Below are 19642 nucleotides of genomic sequence, written 5' to 3'. Positions count from 1 at the left end.
ACTAAGAAGATCTCATAATGATTAATACTATCGGTTAAATGGTTAAAAAATGTATTTCTCTCAGATGCCCTTTCCCCACATCACAACACCAATATCCAAGTCATTTATGTTGCCTGTGTGTGTGTGTGTGTGTGTGTGTAAATGTCCCTTTTCAGTCACTTATTGCAATTTCTGCTCATACATTTGCATACTAGACCTCTTGTCACAACAGACAAGTTACTGTGTGAATGTCAAAATGCAGGCATTCAAATTGGCTACTGGTCCCTGAATTGTTTTCTAAATAAATATGCCCGTCCTTGGAACTAAAAAGTCGGAAGCCCTACTATAAAGCTTCATGTATTTCACTTTAAATATGCTACATTAAATCTTAATGGTTAACCGGTTAATAACCGGTGAAAGTGTGTTGGTGACCAGTTAAAGAAAAAACAAGAGGCAGCAGCTGAACGAGGCAGTTTGACGCATATGATCTGAACATAGCATTACTCAATATGATGAGCACGAAAAAATGCTCGGCCCCAACCATTATAATTTACATCTGTACATATTGCGTATATTTTCATTTATTCTACATGTACAGTGTACACTATTCAGCTTGATGTTGTACAGTACTCAGTTTTCTTTTCTTTTATGTGATTCTACATTTGAATTCATTACCAAAAACTGCTCCTTGAATTGTTGTACATACAAAAATTAACAACCTTGAATCTTGAATATGTAACTGGATCAGTACAAGCAGTTCCTTTGATAATGTGAAAATATTTATTTGGATAATATACAACTTTCATTAATAGATACATTTGAACAGAGTTTGTGTGTGTATCATGTGATGTAGATGGGGTTCTGTCTGAAGTCCAGTGAGTGTAGGGAAGTGGCCAGGGCCGCGTGCAAGTGAGAGCTGCTAAACCTTAGGCAGTAGACCGGGCTGCTCACTGGCTCTGAGCTCAGCTGGAAGAACTGAACAAAAAACAAAACAATGAAATTACATTACAAGAGCAATTTGTTCTGTGTGGAGAATATGCACCCAATACAAACACCACATTAATTTATTTCATCCGGATGATCCTGTACACACCTGCAGGCATTTAGTCTGCCGTTTGTCCCACAGTCGTACCACACCGTAGTATGAGGAGCCACTGGCTATCATGTGGTTTCCGTCTGTCTGGATACAGTACAGAGCGCTGTCATGAGGCTCCTCCCACTCCATCACACACTTCCTGTTGGGAAGTTTACACAAGCATGTTGAGATGAGCTGCAGAAGCAGGTTTTTTTTTGTTGCAGTGACAGACCTGCAGAAAGTGTTATAAGTATAACAATTGAACCCTGTCTTCATTACCCCACAATAAGTACCAAAATACATACGTACGAAGAAATCTTCCTTTGAATTTGAACGAACATAGCTGTAACGTTTCAGTAAATTATAAGAAACTATTGGATCAATTCACACTAAATTTGATATGCGCTGATTAGACTTCCAGACATACTTTCAAAATATCATGATTCTGACGCAAAACAGGCCTCCAATAGTTTGTTTTAATATTGGCCGTTCAGGCAAAATTGCCAAACATGTACAAATCAATCCTCCATTAGTGCAGCCTCATCAATAAGTGATGGAGTGACACCAGGGGCAGACAATAAGGCAGCAGGGATGTCTGAAAACATCCCTCTCTCTCTCTCTCACACACACACACACACACACACACACACACACACACACACACACACACACACACACACACACACACACACACACACACTTGGATAGGTTGGCTGCTAGTCATTACTCTGCCCTCATTGGTTGCTTCCCTTTCAAAATGGACACGTGGCAGAGGATCGCCAACAGTACGACACACACACCAAGGGGGAGAGGAGTCTTGTACTGTCCGCATTATGAACAGTGATAGGCTGGTTCAAGCTATGGATGAATTGCATTTATGGCATACACTCACCGGCCACTTTATTAGGTACAGCGGTTCAATTGCTTGTTGACAAATATAACTTATCAGCCAATCACATGGTAGCAACCCAATGCATTTAGGCATGTAGACCTGGACAGGACAACTTATTGAAGTTCAAACCGAGCAACAGAATGGGGAAGAAATGGGGTTTAAGTGACTTTGAACATGGCAATGTTGATGGCGTCAGACGGGCTGGTCTGAGTATTTCAGAAACTGCTGATCTGCTGGGATTTTCACTCACAACCATCTCTAGGGTTTACAGAGAATGGCCCGAAAAAGAAAAAATATCCAGTGAGCGGCATTTGTGTGGACGAAAAATGCCTTGTTGAAGTCAGAGGTCAGAGGAGGATGGGCAGACTGGTTCAAGATTATAGAAAGGCAACAGAACGTCAAATAAGCACTCGTTACAACCAGGGTATGCAGAATACCATCTCTAAATGCACAATACGACCAACCTTGAAGCAGAAGAGCTACAGCAGCAGAAGACCCCACCGGGTGCCACTCCTGTCAGCTAAGAACAGGAAACCGAGGCTACAATTCTTACAGGCTCACCGAAATTGGTCAATATAATGTGTAATGCATTAAGTTGCTGCCATTTGATTGGTTGATTAGCTATTTGTTTTTACAAGCAATTGAACTGGTGTACCTAATAAAGTGGTCGCTGAGTGTATATTACGATGAAGGATTTGATCTGATTGTTAGTTAACAGTGAAGAGATGGGAACAGCTAGAATTCTCAAACATCTTTCATTAAATCTGTCAAGCACCATTGGACCACATCTGTCTATGGCGATGCGTTTGTTGTGGTGGTGAGCCCCACTTCCAGACACCTGAACATTTTGGACGACCCTCGCTTTGACCCAATGAATTATTGATATCTAAAGAGCGACCCCCCTCTGCCAACCTTCAACCCAGCCCATCCCAAATCAAGTCCCCAGAGCGATCTGCCAATCACATCTGATTTGTCTTACTTGACTGATCTCCCTGAAATGCAGCCTGAAAGCTCTTTAACCCTGCTCTCTCCAACCATCTTATCTTAGGGACCCTGCCAGCAAACACTAGTGGGGACTGTTGCATTAATATGGACACCACAGTGAGCTACAGATTAGCACTCTGTGTTTACACTGCTGGAATTAAAACAATTGGCTTGGATTAATTTGTATATAATAAGTAATAGTTAAACTTGGCATTGTGGGTTAGACTAATGTTAAAATTAAATTGTAATAGTTGTTAGAAATCACAAATGCTTTGATTAGGGCTGAACTTCAAAGAAATACTTTAATTTGGTCAATTGCTCACAATGATACAGTCATATGAAAAAGTTTGGGAACCCCTCTCAGCCGGCATTATAATTGACTCTGCTTTCACAACAAAAATATAAAAGTGGTATGTCTTTAATTTACCAGGAACAGCTAAGTACTGGGATGTTTTCCAAACAAAGATTTTTTGAAAAGCAGTATTTGGTTGTATGAAATAAAATAAAATGTGAAAAACTGGCTGTGCAAAAATATGGGTACCCTTGTGGTTTTGTTGATTTTAATGCCTGTAACAGCATGTAAAACTGATGACTTTAAACACAAAGTTGGTTGGATTATGTTGTTAAGCCTTGAACCTCATAGAAATGTCTGTTTAATTATGAGAAAATGTATTTTAGGTGCCTAAATGCAAGTTGCACTTCTCTTTGACTCTCTGCTGAAGTGAGACAGAATGGGATCATCAAAACAGCTCCCAAAAGATCTGAAAAACAAAGATTGTTCATTGTGATGGTTTAGGGGAAGGCTACAAGAAGCTTTCCCAAAGGTTTCAATTGTCAATTTCGACTGTAGGGAACATTGTCAGGAAATGGAAGGACACAGGCATAGTGGCAGTTAAACCCAGGCATGGCAGACGAAGAAAAAAACAGGAGCGGCATAGGTGGAGGATTGTGAGAATGGTTGCACACAACCCACAGATCACCTCCAAAGACCTGCAAGAACGTCTGGCTGCAGATTGTGTATCTGTACATCGTTCAACAATTCAGCGCAATTTGCACCAAAACATCTGCTTTTTATAAAGACCAAATAACTTAATTTTTGTCTCATAAGTCCAAAGCATTTTCTTCCAATATGAAGCTGGCTTGTCTAAATGAGCTTTTGCATACTCCATGCAACTGTATCTGTGGCGTGGGCGCAGAAAGGGCTTCCTTCTCATCACCCGGCCATACGGATGTTTTGGTGCAAATTGCACTGAATTGTAGAACCATGTACAGATACACAATCTGCAGCCAGATGTTCTTGCAGGTCTTTGGAGGTGATCTTTGGGTTGTGTGCAACCATTCTCACAATCCGCCGCATATGCCGCTCTTGTACTTTTCTTGGTCTGCCATGCCTGGGTTTAACTGCCACTATGCCTGTGTCCTTCCATTCCCTGACAACGTTCCTTACAGTAGAAATTGACAATTGAAACCTTTGGGAAAGCTTCTTGTAGCCTTCCCCTAAACCATGACAATGAATACTCTTTGTTTTTAAGATCTTTTGGGAGCTGTTTTGATGATCCCATTCTGTCTCACTTCAGCAGAGAGTCAAAGAGAAGTGCAACTTGCATTTAGGCACCTAAAATACATTTTCTCATGATTAAACAGACATTGCTATGAGGTTCAAGGCTTAACAACATAATCCAACCAACTTTGTGTTTAAATTCATCAGTTTTACATGCTGTTACAGGCATTAAAATCAACAAAACCACAAGGGTACCCATATTTTTGCACAGCCAGTTTTTCACATTTTATTTTATTTCATACAACCAAATACTGCTTTTCAAAAAATCTTTGTTTGGAAAACATCCCAGTACTTAGCTGTTCCTGGTAAATTAAAGACATACCACTTTTATATTTTTGTTGTGAAAGCAGAGTCAATTATAATGCCGGCTGAGAGGGGTTCCCAAACTTTTTCATATGACTGTAAGTATTTCATTTTAGGTCAACTGGATAGAGGTCCGAGGCCACAATAAAGACAGACTTTTATCCATTCAACCATCCATTTTCTTCTGCCTAACTGCTTGTTTCAGCTACTACTTCTTCTCAGTTAGTTCAACTACTTACACTTTTTTACATACACTGACAGTTTGGGATCAGCCAATACCAATACCATTTATTTGTTTTGAATGGTAGGATGTAAATTCCCCAAAAAAAGCTTAGACCCCCAGCTCCAGAGTCAATGTGCCTGATGTCACTTTGCCTATAGAATGTTGTGGTCTGAAGGCACTGTCCAAACAAACATACACTGTATTTGAAAACATATTTTGTAAAATATTGTTTTGGTATACATGGTCTGAAGATGAAATACTACCACTGAATGTTAATATAACTGTTCAAGTTGAAATCAACAGCGTAGAGATGGTGGCATACCGTGGGCATAGGCGGAGGTCCCATAATCGAATGAAGGTATCGTAGCCACAGGTAAAGAGCTGGAATGCAGACTCAAACACCATGTCCAACACCCCGGCCCCGCGACGGAACTCTGAGCCCAGACGGCACACACATTCCAATCTGGTGAAGGAGAGAGGGAGGAGGAAAAGAATAGAGAAATTCACAAAGAAATTCTTGTTTTCATATGTTCATTATTATTCATGTGACAATTCTAAAATCCACATAAGCCTATATGTGAATGTACAAACCCAATTCCGAAAAAGTTGGGACGTTATGTAAAAAAAAAAAAAAAAAAAAGAATGAGATCATTTTCTAATCCTTTTCGAAATGTATTCAATACATAACAATACAAATACATCATATGTATTTGTTCAAACTGATAAACTTTTTAGTTTTTTGGAAATATACACAAATATACAATTTGAAAATTGCAACACGTTTAAAAAAAGTTGGGACAGGGGCATGTTTACCACTGCTTTACATTACCCTTTATTTTAACAACACTGATTAAGCATTTGGGAACTGAGGACATTAATTGTTGAAATTTTGAAAGTAAAATTATTTCCCATTCTTGCTTGAAATACAACTTCAGATGCTCAACATTCCGGGGTCTCCATTTTGATATAGGGGAAGGTGGGGTGATTTGTGCATTTTGGAAGTCGCAAAACCCCTTGTTTCTAGAAAACCGTGGAAGAAATTGGAAATGTGACCACATATTTAAGAAGAGCCATCCATTTGACTCATCCTGTAAAGAAGGGAGACACAAGGAATAAGATATAAGCACATTTAAGCTCAAAAAACTGTGTTTTGCCTTTCAAAGTAACATTTCCATGATCAAGGTTTTTTGATTATTGTGTCTGAACAATTATAGACACGTTTGAAAACATTTGACACATGTTTTAGTGCTTTGGTATGCTACACTTTGAGTCTATATAGTTAGCACAATGTCAACCCTAAATTGCTGCATCATGCCTATTATCCAAAATTCTGGGGATGGGGTGATTTGTGCGCAAGGGCCTGGGTGAGTTATAAGTAAGTAAGTAAGTAAAATGTATTTATAAAAGCACATTTATGACAGTTTGCACTATCCAAAGTGCTGTACATAGTGCATTCAGTAGGTAAACAATGAAGGTAAAATAACAATAACCAAAATAAAAGACGTAAAGCCCATACATCCACATAAACACAGATAGTAGTGCAGAGGTAAGTAAGTAGTGCAGAGGTTAATGGGGAGGAAACACCAGGGTGTACATATGGGTTTTGAGCCTTGATTTAAAGGCAGAAATGTAGGGGGAATCACATTTGTCAGGTGGCAGTTGGTTCCACAAGCACGGAGCAACTAGTGCAAAGTACATTTCTGAGAGTTGTGCCAGTGGCATGGCTGTATACGCTGGTCACCAAAAGAAAGTGATTGTCTACAGTAGCTCAGAAGAGAGTGACATCTCAATTCCACTTAACGACACCACTGATGAGAGTTCAGATGGCCAGAAAGATGATGATGGTGACTTTGTCATTGTGACACAATGACGCACAAATCACCCCACTACGTGGGGTGATTTGTGCGACAAGACAACTTTTTTTCCGAAAGCTATATTTCTTAAACAGTTTATTCCAGATCCAAAGTTTTTATTGCCAGGGATGCACAACATCCTGAAATATATGTACATATTTGAGTTGGAGACATAACTGTCAAGGCCTCACTTTAAAATCACTTTGAGTAAAAAGTTGCACAAATCACCCCACCTTCCCCTATATATATTTTTTTAAACTTTTATTTGAGTGGTTTTATGTTTTTATACATATGGACAAAAAAAACAGAATAAGTAAACACATACTATACATACACAACACCCAACCCCCTCTCCCCTCCCCCTCCCTCACATAAACAGACAAGGAATACAGAAAAAAAGTGAAATAAATAACTAAGACAAAATGATTAAGAAAATAAGCTATACATACACAAGAAACAAAACAAAGCTAAAACAAAAACAAAACTGGGGCAAACCTCACACCTTTTGGTTCCCTAAGTGCCGCAGCACTGGGCCCCATATAGCGGGGAATTTATAGGGGTGACCTGACAGCTCATGTTGTAGCCTTTCCACATGTAGAATGCCCACCATTTCCCTCAGCCAGGTGTCAAATTGGGGGCCAAGTCGGACTTCCACAGCCTCAGGATACATCTTTTGGCAATAACCATGCCATAAACCATGATTATGCGTGCATTGTGGTCCAATTTTTCCAGGGCTGTGGAATGTCCGAACAGGGCGGTTTCCGGATCAGGGGTTAAAGACACATTTAAAACATTAGAATACCATTGAAATACAAAACACGAAAAGTTGTAAAGATTTGGACATTCCCAAAAGTGGTGAGCAAGTGTACCCTCGGCAATCTTACACCTGTTACATAAAGGCGAAAGATCTGGGAAAATGTTATGCAGTTTAATCTTAGAATAGTGCAATCTAAGTATGACCTTAAATTTAATTAACTGAAGCCTCGAGTTTATAGAGCAGGATTTTATGCTTTTTAGCGCTCCCTCCCAGACATTGTCAGCTATTCCAAGGTTTAAGTCTTTTTCCCAGGCTTGATTTATTCTTAAAGTAGATTTGTCCTGCCGGTCTAAAAATATTCCCACAAAAGATGAAATCAGGTTTTTAGCTTCTGGTGAGCCCAGTAAAACTTTGGACAATGAATCATCTGCGGGCAGAGATTCAAAGGATGGTATATTCTGTCTGACATAATTCCTTAACTGTAGATACCTGAAGAATTGAGCTTTCGACAGTGAAAACTTTGATACTAGCTGATCAAATGAAGCAAAGTGACCATTTATATAAAGGTCCTCAACTGTTACTATTCCCTTCCGACTCCAATCTCTGAATGCTGAATCGGAATGTTTGGTCCAGATCTGCTGTTAAAGACAAGAGTTCACTTTTTTGCCAGTTTATGGTGTAACCCGAGACGTCGCCAAAAGAATGAATTAGCTGGAGTAGGTGGGGGATGGAATTCTCGGGGTCGGCTACAAAGAGGGCGATGTCATCTGCGTACAGAGAGATCTTATGGTCCATCCCACCTAGTGATATTGGCTTTATAAGTGCGTGCCCTCTTATGCTAATAGCCAGGGGCTCGATGGCCAACGCAAAGAGGAGCAGCGAGAGGGGGCGACCCTGGCGCGTGCCCCTCTGAAGGGCAAAGGGTGTGGATCTTTCCTGGTTTGTTAGAATGGAGGCGGTGGGATGGGCATATATTAAACGCACCCAGGAAATAAAAGGGGCCCCAAGACCGAACTCCTTCAGCACCTTCAGCAAGTACCTGGTCGAAAGCCTTTTCAGCATCCAGACACAGAACAGCTTGTCTGGAAGAGCTGTCAAATTTGTTATACATAATATTTAGGACTCTCCTAACATTAAAAAATTAAAACCTATTGGGGATGAACCCGGTCTGATCTGTGTGAATAATGGATTCTATAGATTTGTTTAGTCTATTTGCCAGAATTTTTCAAAACCAAGTTAAGCATGGAAATTGGTCGATATGAGGACGGGTTAGTTTCATCTCTGTCTTGTTTTAACAAGAGAGAAATGTTTGCGTTATACAGTGTTGGTGGGAGCCTATTCGCTTCGGCTGAGTGGGAGAACATTCTATGCCGGATCGGGGTTACTTGGTCAGCAAACTTCTTATAAAATTCAACTACGAAGCCATCTGGCCCAGGGCTCTTGCCGTTATGCAGCGATTTGATAGCGTCCGTGATTTCTGCAGGGGACAGTTCAGAGTTTAAGGCCTCGAGGGAGGCGCTGTCTAGTTTTGGTATGTCTAGCTTTTTTAACCATGCGTCGATATCACCATTAGCTTTGGATTCATACAGCTCCTGATAATACTCCTTAAAGCGTTTATTTATCTGTTTCGGGTCAGTTAAAGCCACACCTCTGTTAGATTTTATTGTATGTATGAATCTGCTGGCTTGTTGCCCTCTGAGCTGGCGGGCCAGCAAAGTATGTAGTTTATCGCCTAATTCAAAATAATGTTGCTTAAGTCTGAGAAGCTGATCACTCACTTGACTCGTTAAAATAGTGTTATACTCGTATTTAAGACTAAGAATATTTTGCAGAGTTTGGGGGTCATTTGTGCCTCTGTATAATGTCTCCAGCGAGGTGAGCTCCAAGTCAATATCTTTCAAACGCCTTTCTCTAGATTTCTTTAAAGACCCTTCATATGAAATGATGACCACTTTAAAAGTTTCCCACAAGGTGGCATCCGAGGTATCGTTGGTCTCTAAATATTCAGTGATTTTTCCCGACATGTATTTACAAAAATTTCTGTCATTGAGCAGAGAAGGGCGTAGACGCCAATTAGCTCGCTGTTTGGATCTCCCAAAGTCAAGAATAATGGCCGCTGGGGCATGATCCGAGATCAGGATGTTGTGATATTTGGTGTCTATTAGGGGAGAACGGGGTAATCTGAGCTGTAGAGGTTTAAATAATGTGAGCATGAGATCTTGCAGTGGCTTACTCAACTCTATTGTTAGCAAGAAGTTGCTTTCCACAGGCAGTGTCTGTAGCTAGCCCAGCTATGCAGGTCAACAAAATCCACTCTGACAACGTTTTTTGTTGTGAAGAAAAATATAAAAAATCGCCAGGTTTATTCCACAGGATTACAAAACACAGTGGCTAGCTAACACACTTGTAGCAACTAATTACTAAAAGGCAGGTAAGAAAACCGTTTGCTTATCCTGCTCTCAAGCTCTGACTGCCTGCTCACATATCCACAGGGCAAAACACACACGCACAAGCGTTCTTAAAGGGGAAGTACACATTTTACCAATATATACTGAATAACGTAAAACATGAATACCAATATGCTTTTAACATTTTTAACCACTATATAAACTTGTAAATTAAATTATTAATCATTAAATCCTGTGTACTTGTATATTATTGAATTATGCATCTTCTTAACACCTTTTAATCATATGAACTGTATTTCTATTACAAACTCTAATTCTGCCTCTACATACCCGGCTCCTAATTGCTTTCTAGGGCAGAAACAATTACAACTTATATGAAGAAAGTCTTTCTTCCCAGTAACACAAATCAAAAACACTTTTAATCAGGTAAGTAACAGTCCTTCTTATGCTGCTTCTTGAAGTAAGCAGAGCTTTGTTATTGGCCTCTCAAGCTCATTAGTCTTTGTCTTGACTCGAACCTTCCGGACCATTCCATGCTCATCCTCCATAGTGTTGACGATCCTTCCCATCAGCCAAGATCCCCTAGGCGCGGATTCATCGACTATCAAGACTACATCTCCTGGGATGAAGTTCCGTGATGGGTGGTTCCATTTCTGTCTTTTCTGGAGTAGAGGGAGGTACTCTCTGGTCCAGCGCTTCCAGAAGAGATCGCTCATATACTGGACTTGCCTCCATTTTCTGCGCGCATAATTGTCATCTGTCTGGAAGAGTCCCGGTGGTGAGTTTGGTTGAGTCTTCAGCAGCAGCAAGTGCTGTGGGGTGAGAGCTTCCAGATCGTTCATGTCATTTGAAGGCGTAGTAATAGGCCTACTGTTCAAAATGGCCTCACATTCGCAAAAGAACGTTTGAAGACCTTCTTCATCCAAGCTTTGTTCTCTCAGCGTAGCAACCATGATCTTTCTGATGGAGCGGATGATTCTCTCCCACACCCCTCCGTGGTGTGATCCGGATGGAGGATTGAATATCCATTTGATGTCACGCTGGAGCAAGCTGTCCTCAATTTGTGAAGTATTCCACTCCTTTACAGCCTTTCTGAGCTCGCGGTCGGCTCCGACGAAATTAGTCCCATTATCGGATCGCATTTCCTTCACTTGACCCCTCCTTGCGATGAAGCGACGCAGAGCATGAATAAAGGAGTCTGTTTCCAGTGATGTCGCCATTTCGATGTGGACTGCACGACTTGCGAGACAGGTAAATATAACCCCGTACCTTTTTACATATGATCTTCCTCTTTTTACATTGAATGGTCCAAACAGATCAACTCCACTTCTGGTAAAAGGTGGTTCGTCCGGTATCACTCTGTTTCTTGGTAAGTCCGCCATCATTTGTGTGCCTGATGCACCATGAAGTCTTCGACAGGTAGTACAGCGAGACAGCATTTTCCTGATTGATGAGGGGGCGTCGATAATCCAGTATCGTTGACGTACATGAGACAAGACATGATTGCGTCCGCTGTGTCCCAGTCGCTCATGTGCATCCTGGAGAATCAGATCAGCCACACGATGGTCTTTAGGCAGGAGCATCGGGTGCTTGGCTTCGGCCGGCATGGATGCTCGACTGAGCCTGCCTCCGACACGAAGGATTCCCTCCTGAAGTTGCGGATTCAGTCTGCAGATTCGACTACTTTTCTTGACGGGCTCTTTTCTCTGAAGAGCAGATACTTCCTCTTGGAACTTCCTTTGCTGACAATGGCGGATGATATCCAGCTCAGCTTGTCGCAGATCATCCAGAGTCAGGTAAGTCTGTTTGAGACTCTTCTTGTATCTTGTCATGTATTTGTTTACTTGTTCTTGGTCCTTGTATAGTTCATTCATTTCTTTTTTCTTCTTTGACAGATTTACCAGAGTTCCTTTGACTCGAATGAGCCACGCCACCGCCTTCTTTAGCCGTATCCAGGAAGAGAAGTATTCTGTTAGTTGTTGCATTACATCAGTGCTTTCTTCTACTGTAGTAGCATTAACGAGTATGCCTTTCTTAACCTCAGGATCTGCCACTGTAAGCTCCTCCAACTGAACACGCTTGTTCGGCCATTCTCTTTCTGGCTTGCTGAGAAAGGCGGGCCCTGAGATCCATACCTCGTTCTGCACGAAGACACTCACTCTTTGTCCCCTGGAAGCGTAATCAGCTGGATTCGACCGTGAGTTGATGTAGCTCCATTGCTCCACTTTTGTTGCTTGTAAGATTGTAGCGACCCTGTTTGCCACAAATGTCTTAAATCTCATGTTCTCGTTTGCTATGTACTTAAGCACGGCGGTGCTGTCTGTCCAGAACTTGGAATCTGACAGCGGAAGCTGCAGTTCTTTCTTTAGCATAATGTCCACCTTCACAGCTAAGGTAGCCGCCGTCAGCTCCAGACGCGGAATAGTCGTGGGTTTAAGGGGGGTAACTCTTGCCTTTCCCAAGACAAATGAGCAGTGTAACTTGTTGCTGCTGTTCTTCTGAACCAGGTAAGTCACGGTACCATAGCCTGTTTCGCTCGCGTCACTAAAGTGATGTAGTCGAGCCTCCACTGTTTCTCCAAACTCAGGCGGCTTGAAGCACCGCTCCACTCCAATGTTGGTGAGCTGCTGAAGCTCTTCCATCCACTTCGACCATTGTTGTGCAAAATGGTCTGGCACAGCGTCGTCCCATCCTGTTCTCAGTCTGCACAGTTCCTGCAGGATGTTCTTGGCAGGCAGTATGACTGGAGACAACATCCCCAGTGGGTCGTAGACTGAACTAATCATTGACAAGATTCCCCGTCGGGTGAGAGGCCTCTGCTGGATGTTCACGTGGAACTTAAACTGATCCGACCGGATACACCACTGGACCCCTAAAGCCCTCTCGATGGCGAGTGATTCCTGGTCAAAGTCGAGGGTTTTGACTTCTGTTGCCCGGTCCTCTTGTGGAATACTTGCCAACACATCCCGGTTGTTGGTCATCCATTTCGTTAGTCTGAATCCTCCTGTTAGACAGATGGCCTTCAGGTCTTTGTATAGCTGGACTGCTTCTTGTTCGGATGCAACTGATCTCAAACAGTCGTCGACATAGAAGTTGCATAAAACTGTATCCACTACTGCCGCATCAAAACTGCTCTTGTTATCTTCAGCACACCTTCTCAAAGCGTAACTCGCGCAGCTTGGTGAGGAGGTGGCGCCAAACAAGTGAACTTCCATCCTGTATTCTTGCAGCTCTTGTGAGACGTCGCCATCCGGCCACCACAGGAACCTGAGAAGGTCGGCGTGTTCTGGTGGTACTTTAACTTGATGAAACATGGATTCCACATCCGCCATTATCGCAACCTGCTCTTGACGGAACCTTGTTAAGACGCCGATGAGACTGCTTGTCATGTCAGGCCCTTGCAGTAGTTGTTCATTGAGTGTGGTTCCTTGGTAAGAAGCCCCACAGTCGAATACCACTCGTATTTTTTGCTTTTTAGGGTGGTAAACACCGTGATGCGGGATAAACCACACCTTTCCATCGCTCCGGTTTAAGTCTTCAATTGGTACTTTTACAGCGTAGCCCTCGCTGATCACCTTTTTCATGAAGCTGACGTAGTCTTCTTTGAATGTCTGGTTTCTCTGAAGCTTCTTCTTCATGTTGAGCGCTCGTTGCTCTGCCACTGCTCTATTGCTGGGCATTTTCACATCTTTGTTCTTCAACGGCAACCCAATTGAATAGTGGCCGTTGACCAGCTTTGCTGATTCCGAGACTCGATCCATGAAAAGCTGGTCTTCCTTGGACATTTCCAAATGCTCTGATTGAGCGTTCTCTGGAAAATCACACTTGAATTGCTGAGCCCATAATTCTTCCAGCCGAGCCACTGAGATGCGATTTATCTTAATCTGTGGGCATCCATGTTTCGTCCGACATCCAATGTTCTCACGCAGCGGTCCGTTTACAGTCCATCCCAAGGCTGTACGTACTGCATACGGCCCATCTTTGATGCTGCGGATTACTTCCTCTGGTTCAAGGGCTTTCGCCACATTGGTTCCAATCAGAAGATCGACATCTGCATTGATGGAAGGGATTTGTACACCTTGCAGATGTGGCCACTTATCCACGTCTTCTTGAGTAGGAATGTTCTCCTTGCTCACGGGGATAGCCTTTTGTGCAAAAACTTCTGTGAGCCCGATGAAGTCATCGCCTTCTAGGCTGCTCACTTCAAGGTCTGGTACAGCTTTGCAGGAGACTGCCTTTTGTTCTCCCATTGTGGTGAGTAGGATGTTCACGTTTTTTCCTTGCAGATGAAGGTCATTCGCCAGCTTGTTAGTGCAGAAGGAAGCGTTACTTCCTGGATCCAGGAATGCATAACAAGTCAGCACCTTGTTACCTCTCTTTGCCTTTACTCTCACAGGAACGATGGCGAGGACGCTATCAGTACCTCCGGCCCCAGTCTGGGTGCTTGTGTCCCCTGCGTCCACAAATCCACTGACCACCTTCGCAGACTCGTCCTTAGGCTCCTCCCTCGAAGCCTCTTCCTTTGGTGAGTCTTTGGGTTTCTGTTTTATGTGTAAGAGTGTAGGGTGTGTTGCTGAACATATCTGACAGCTCTTCTTTTCTTCACAGGCCTTACTCATATGTCCTGCAGCAAGACAACTGAAGCAAAGTCCTTTGCCCTTGAGGAACTCCAACTTTTCCTTGTGCAGCATTTTTTGAAGTTTTTTGCATTGTTCCATGGTATGGTCTCCCTGACAAAAGATACAAGGTTTATTAAAGGCCTTATCCACGTTTGTTCCTTTCTCCTGAGTTTTCTTGTTTCCGTCCCAAACACCTTTCTCGGCTTTCTGTGCTTTTACTTCAGTGGCCAGTGTCGTGATGTTTTTCTTTCCACCTGTCCTTTCAGTCTTACTGTCTGTCTTACTGTCTGTCTGGCGTCTTGTTTGTCCTGGTATTTCGCCAAACACGGGGTGTGATGCTATTTCTGCTTGCCTGGTGATGAACGTTACTAAGTCTTTAAACTTTGTCCGTCGATCTTGCCTTTTCTGAATGTCTATGGCGACACTCCTGAATCTCTCTCTCAGCCTGTAGGGGAGCTTAGCAATGATTGTGCGCATATTAGTAGCATTTTCCATCTCATCTAAGTACTCGAGGTCTGCCATTGCATTACTGCAGCTTGTGAGAAAGAGGGCGTATGATTCAAGTGCCTTGCTGTCTTCTGTTTTTATGATAGGCCAGTTTAAAGCTTTGTCCAGGTAGGCCATGGATATCTTGTATTTATCCCCAAAGCGTTCTTTCAGAAGTCTCTTGGCTTCGGGATAGCCCTGTTCTGAGTCCATATGAAAGCAACTGCGCACTAAATCATTCGGCGGTCCAATAGTGTGTTGTTCTAAATAGTAAAGACGATCTTTGCTATTTTCAGTCTTACTCTCTACGCTGTGTTCAAAAGCTCTCATGAAGAGACGATATTCTATTGGATCTCCTTTGAAAACAGGGATGTTCTGTGGTGGCAATGTAGAGAGCTTCTGTTGCCTTATTAGGTTTTCAGTGATGTCGTTTTGGCGTTGCATGACAATAACCAGATTATCTGTACTCACAGAATTGTCCAATGAGTATACAGGAGCTTGTATGACATGGTCGCCTGCATCTCTTCTTGCTGTGTGGCTATGCCGACCGCCACTGTTATCACTTTTACTGTAGTTGACATCATTCTTCACTGAAGTAGACTGTAGAACATCCATCCTACTTCCTTTGCCAGATCTGCCAGACACTTCTGAGCCTTCATATTTTTTTAACACGGCCAGTTGAGCATCAGCTGCAGCGAGCTCGGCTTGTATCTCAAACTCTTCTTTTTCAGCCTTGAGCTGTAGTTCATGTTTTTCTAAAGCCTGTTTCTTCTTCAATGTAGCTGACTTGGCTAACAGAGCGGCTTTTTCTAACTCCACCTTTAAGCGTTCAGAACGAGCTGACGATGTTGCTGACACAGCACTGACAGATTTGGATTTTTTTGATTTCTTGGATGTGACTGACACGCTATCTTCTGGGTTTATCTCATCACTAAACTTTTTAGCTTCTTCTTGACGTATCTTAGCCGCCCGTGTCCATGAATTCACTTCTCGTGCAAAGTCTGTGTGCTCACTATTTCTTGGCTCGAACCAATCCCTTTGATCTGCGATCATATTCGCTTCATATCCTGTCTGGCAAAATAGGTCTTTAACCTGCTCATTTATTTCACTGAAGTCCTTTATCAGTTCCACATATTCGGCCAACAGTTCTTTTCCAATGTTTTCCGCATTTGCATCATCATCCATTAAAGCATGCAGTTCATTCTTTTTATCAGTAAGTTGGCCTAGTATGGCTCTTCTTGAGAATATTTTCATTTGCAGATTATGTTCCAATCCTTTAGGCGTTAGTTTAACAACTCTCTTTTCTTTTTCCTCAGTTAGTCCTACCGTTTCTTCTGTTCTGCTCCCCGCCATGATTGTTTTGCAGTTGGTACTTCCAGTAATTATACAGGTTCCATTTGCTAACCAACAGTCACAAAACGGCAAAGACGAGGCTCAATGAGATCCACTTGCTAGCTAGTACATTAGCCAACTACTCACTTGCAGCCTCGGCAGGATGATAAGAGAATATTCTTTCAGGTCCCTCGTTGAATCTTGAATCAATCAATCCACAAACCTCTCCAAAGGCTTCTTGTCCAATGTCAAGCCGGTTTTCTTACTAATGTAGAGGTTTAAATAATGTGAGCATGAGATCTTGCAGTGGCTTACTCAACTCTATTGTTAGCAAGAAGTTGCTTTCCACAGGCAGTGTCTGTAGCTAGCCCAGCTATGCAGGTCAACAAAATCCACTCTGACAACGTTTTTTGTTGTGAAGAAAAATATAAAAAATCGCCAGGTTTATTCCACAGGATTACAAAACACAGTGGCTAGCTAACACACTTGTAGCAACTAATTACTAAAAGGCAGGTAAGAAAACCGTTTGCTTATCCTGCTCTCAAGCTCTGACTGCCTGCTCACATATCCACAGGGCAAAACACACACGCACAAGCGTTCTTAAAGGGGAAGTACACATTTTACCAATATATACTGAATAACGTAAAACATGAATACCAATATGCTTTTAACATTTTTAACCACTATATAAACTTGTAAATTAAATTATTAATCATTAAATCCTGTGTACTTGTATATTATTGAATTATGCATCTTCTTAACACCTTTTAATCATATGAACTGTATTTCTATTACAAACTCTAATTCTGCCTCTACACTGAGCCACTTTTTACATTTGCTCCCCTCTAAGGTAGCTAAAATTATTTATCACTCAAATTTACACATTTCCCATTAATTCAGGAAGTTTCCTAGAAATGGGCATTAGCAGAATTTTTTCAAGACAAAGGGCAGTGAAAATATGATTGTTTTAAAAAGAGTTGTCATGTGGCTCACTTTACACCAGCTGTGGGGTAAACTGATCCACTTACTTTTTCCACTCTGAAACTACCATAACAACACATATTGTAACAGTAAGAATCCTGAAAGCTAGCCACACATTCCAGAACTAATGTCGGACTAGTAAAAGAATGATGGGGTTTGGTCAATTAAAGGGACTCTTACCTTTCTGGAATTTTTACAATTTTTTTGGATTAGGTTAAAATGGTATTAATAAGGTAATGACACTCTAAAATGCAAGACAGACCCACCAGGAATACAAACAAACAATGATTTCAATCTCATAATATTTTGTGAAAAATTTAACCAATGAAATTATTCGGACCGAACGATTTGATTGGCCGACAGACCTGTCTGTTTGCCGTCTGCTTCTGTATGGCGCATTCGGCGCGCGTCATCAAGGCGCGTCCTCAACTAGAGGGTTTGTTTTGATTCCACGGCAGACAGTAGCGAGTAGCGACTGATGATGGCAGACCAAAGTGGGTCACGGCGTACTGCAACAGCCGCTTCAAAGGGAAAAAACACAAGTTTAGCAGCAAAGGCCACCAGAAAAAAAGAGCTCGATGCTGCAAGAGCAAAAACTCGAGTAAACATCGGCTCTGCTTTTGAGCAATGGAGGCAACTGATGAAGCTGGAGCCCGAGCTAAAAACGGATTAAATGGTCGCGGAGTTTCTGCTGGAAAGGTATTTTTATTTTGCATAAAATAACCTACAACATCATATAACCTTACGATTGACTATTTGTTGCAGACACTTACCGGAATCACGTTTAGCATAATGCTAACGGACCTACCGTTAGCTCCAGCTAATTAAGCAGTTTGCTCGGGGAATAAAGAAATATTCTCTACTTATAGTCTTCCTCATCATTTTACACAGTCCTAGTGTGCTTTCAATTTTTTTGGCTTATTCACACACACATTCATACACCGAAGGCAGCAGTTAGCAGGGTGCTAACTGTCAATGTGTGTAAAACATAGTAGGCTAAGTAATATCATATCCGTGTTTGTCGCTGTTTCCATGTTCAGTACAATGTAGGGGAGAACGGGGTAAGTAGGCACACTTTTTACTCTAGTGAGAATTGCTTATCACCTAAACATCTTTCAATAGTCATTCCTACATTACATTGAAGCTTAAGGTGTTGGCTTGAAAAGTGTACCCCTCACTTTTTCTTCTTATTGTAATAAATAAGAAATTAATCATCAAAGACACCCTTACACATTGTGACAACCAACCCCATCAAGGGGTCGGTTGTCAAACACTATGGGGTTGTTTGTCACCATGTTATCTTAATGGGAATAATCTTAAAAAGAAGGCAAGAAAGTAGAGCTAAATTTGAAAGTTTAATTGCATTGTCAAGTTGACAAATAGGCCTACAAAACTTACTGTAGCCTTGGCAGCTGGTCTAGTTTGGGATGCACTGGGTTGTTTTGATTTTGTTGCCCTTTTTTCTTTTGCATGCTAGCTGCCTTTTCCTGCTCTATTCTTTCCTTCTCTGGGGTGTCAGTGAGGATACAGCTTGACAATTTCTTTCGTTATTGGGTTCCTTTTCTGGCTGCAGCCTTGAGATAACATGTGACAACCAACCCCCCAAAAAATGTGACGACCAACCCCAACTTGAATTTCTTGCTAGCATCAAGGCCAATAACCATCTGACAACTAATTAGCTTACCTTCTGGTTCCGAGATAGAACGATTGTGACAACCAACCCGTGTTACAAATTACCCCGTTCTCCCCTACAGTTTATCATAATTTAACTTTCTGCTGTTACAACCCGCCCACTCACGTTAATATTTGTGTGTGCATGTTTGTGTTTTAGTTACGGAAACACAACGTCTACGCCAGTAAAACGTGGTTTCAAGAGGCCTCCTCCGCCACCATTGTCCACCATTGCCGAATCTTTTTCAGAACGGTAAGCTTTGTTTGTTAATGTTATCGTTTGCCCATCAACGTGGATCACACATGCTTTTGTGTTTTGCGATGATGGCGTGAACAAGTAAATTGTTAAAAGTGATATGTTATTGGTGTGAAATCAAACCTAGAGCTTATGCTAAACAGTTTCCCTACCCCCATCAGAACATGAGAAATGTAACTGATGTTTCCAGAACACTATAAATCATCTCTACTCATGTGCTGTGTGGTAACAACAGCAACTTATCTAATGTTGTGAAAAATGC

At 41.9% G+C, this 19642-nt stretch overlaps 1 protein-coding gene across 2 annotated transcripts in view; it reads right to left on the bottom strand.

The window, feature by feature from the left end:
- Nucleotides 1–757: 757 nt before the first annotated feature.
- fbxw4 (F-box and WD repeat domain containing 4) overlaps nucleotides 758–19642 on the bottom strand; it is a 149190-nt gene continuing 130305 nt past the window's right edge. For both annotated transcript variants that reach the window (XM_080036590.1, XM_080036591.1), the window contains 3 exons: nucleotides 5340–5480; nucleotides 1073–1214; nucleotides 758–954 (listed from right to left, as the gene is read on the bottom strand). In XM_080036590.1, the coding sequence (XP_079892716.1) occupies nucleotides 820–954; nucleotides 1073–1214; nucleotides 5340–5480 (418 nt within the window). In that variant the 3' untranslated portion in view covers nucleotides 758–819. The remainder of the gene's footprint in view (nucleotides 955–1072; nucleotides 1215–5339; nucleotides 5481–19642) is intronic.

The sequence above is a fragment of the Ammodytes marinus genome, assembly GCF_949987685.1.
Source record: "Ammodytes marinus genome assembly, chromosome: 11".
In the NCBI taxonomy this organism is placed as follows: Eukaryota; Metazoa; Chordata; class Actinopteri; order Uranoscopiformes; family Ammodytidae; genus Ammodytes; species Ammodytes marinus.
Note: the sequence above shows the minus strand (reverse complement) of the source record. Positions and strands in the feature narration are given on the sequence as shown.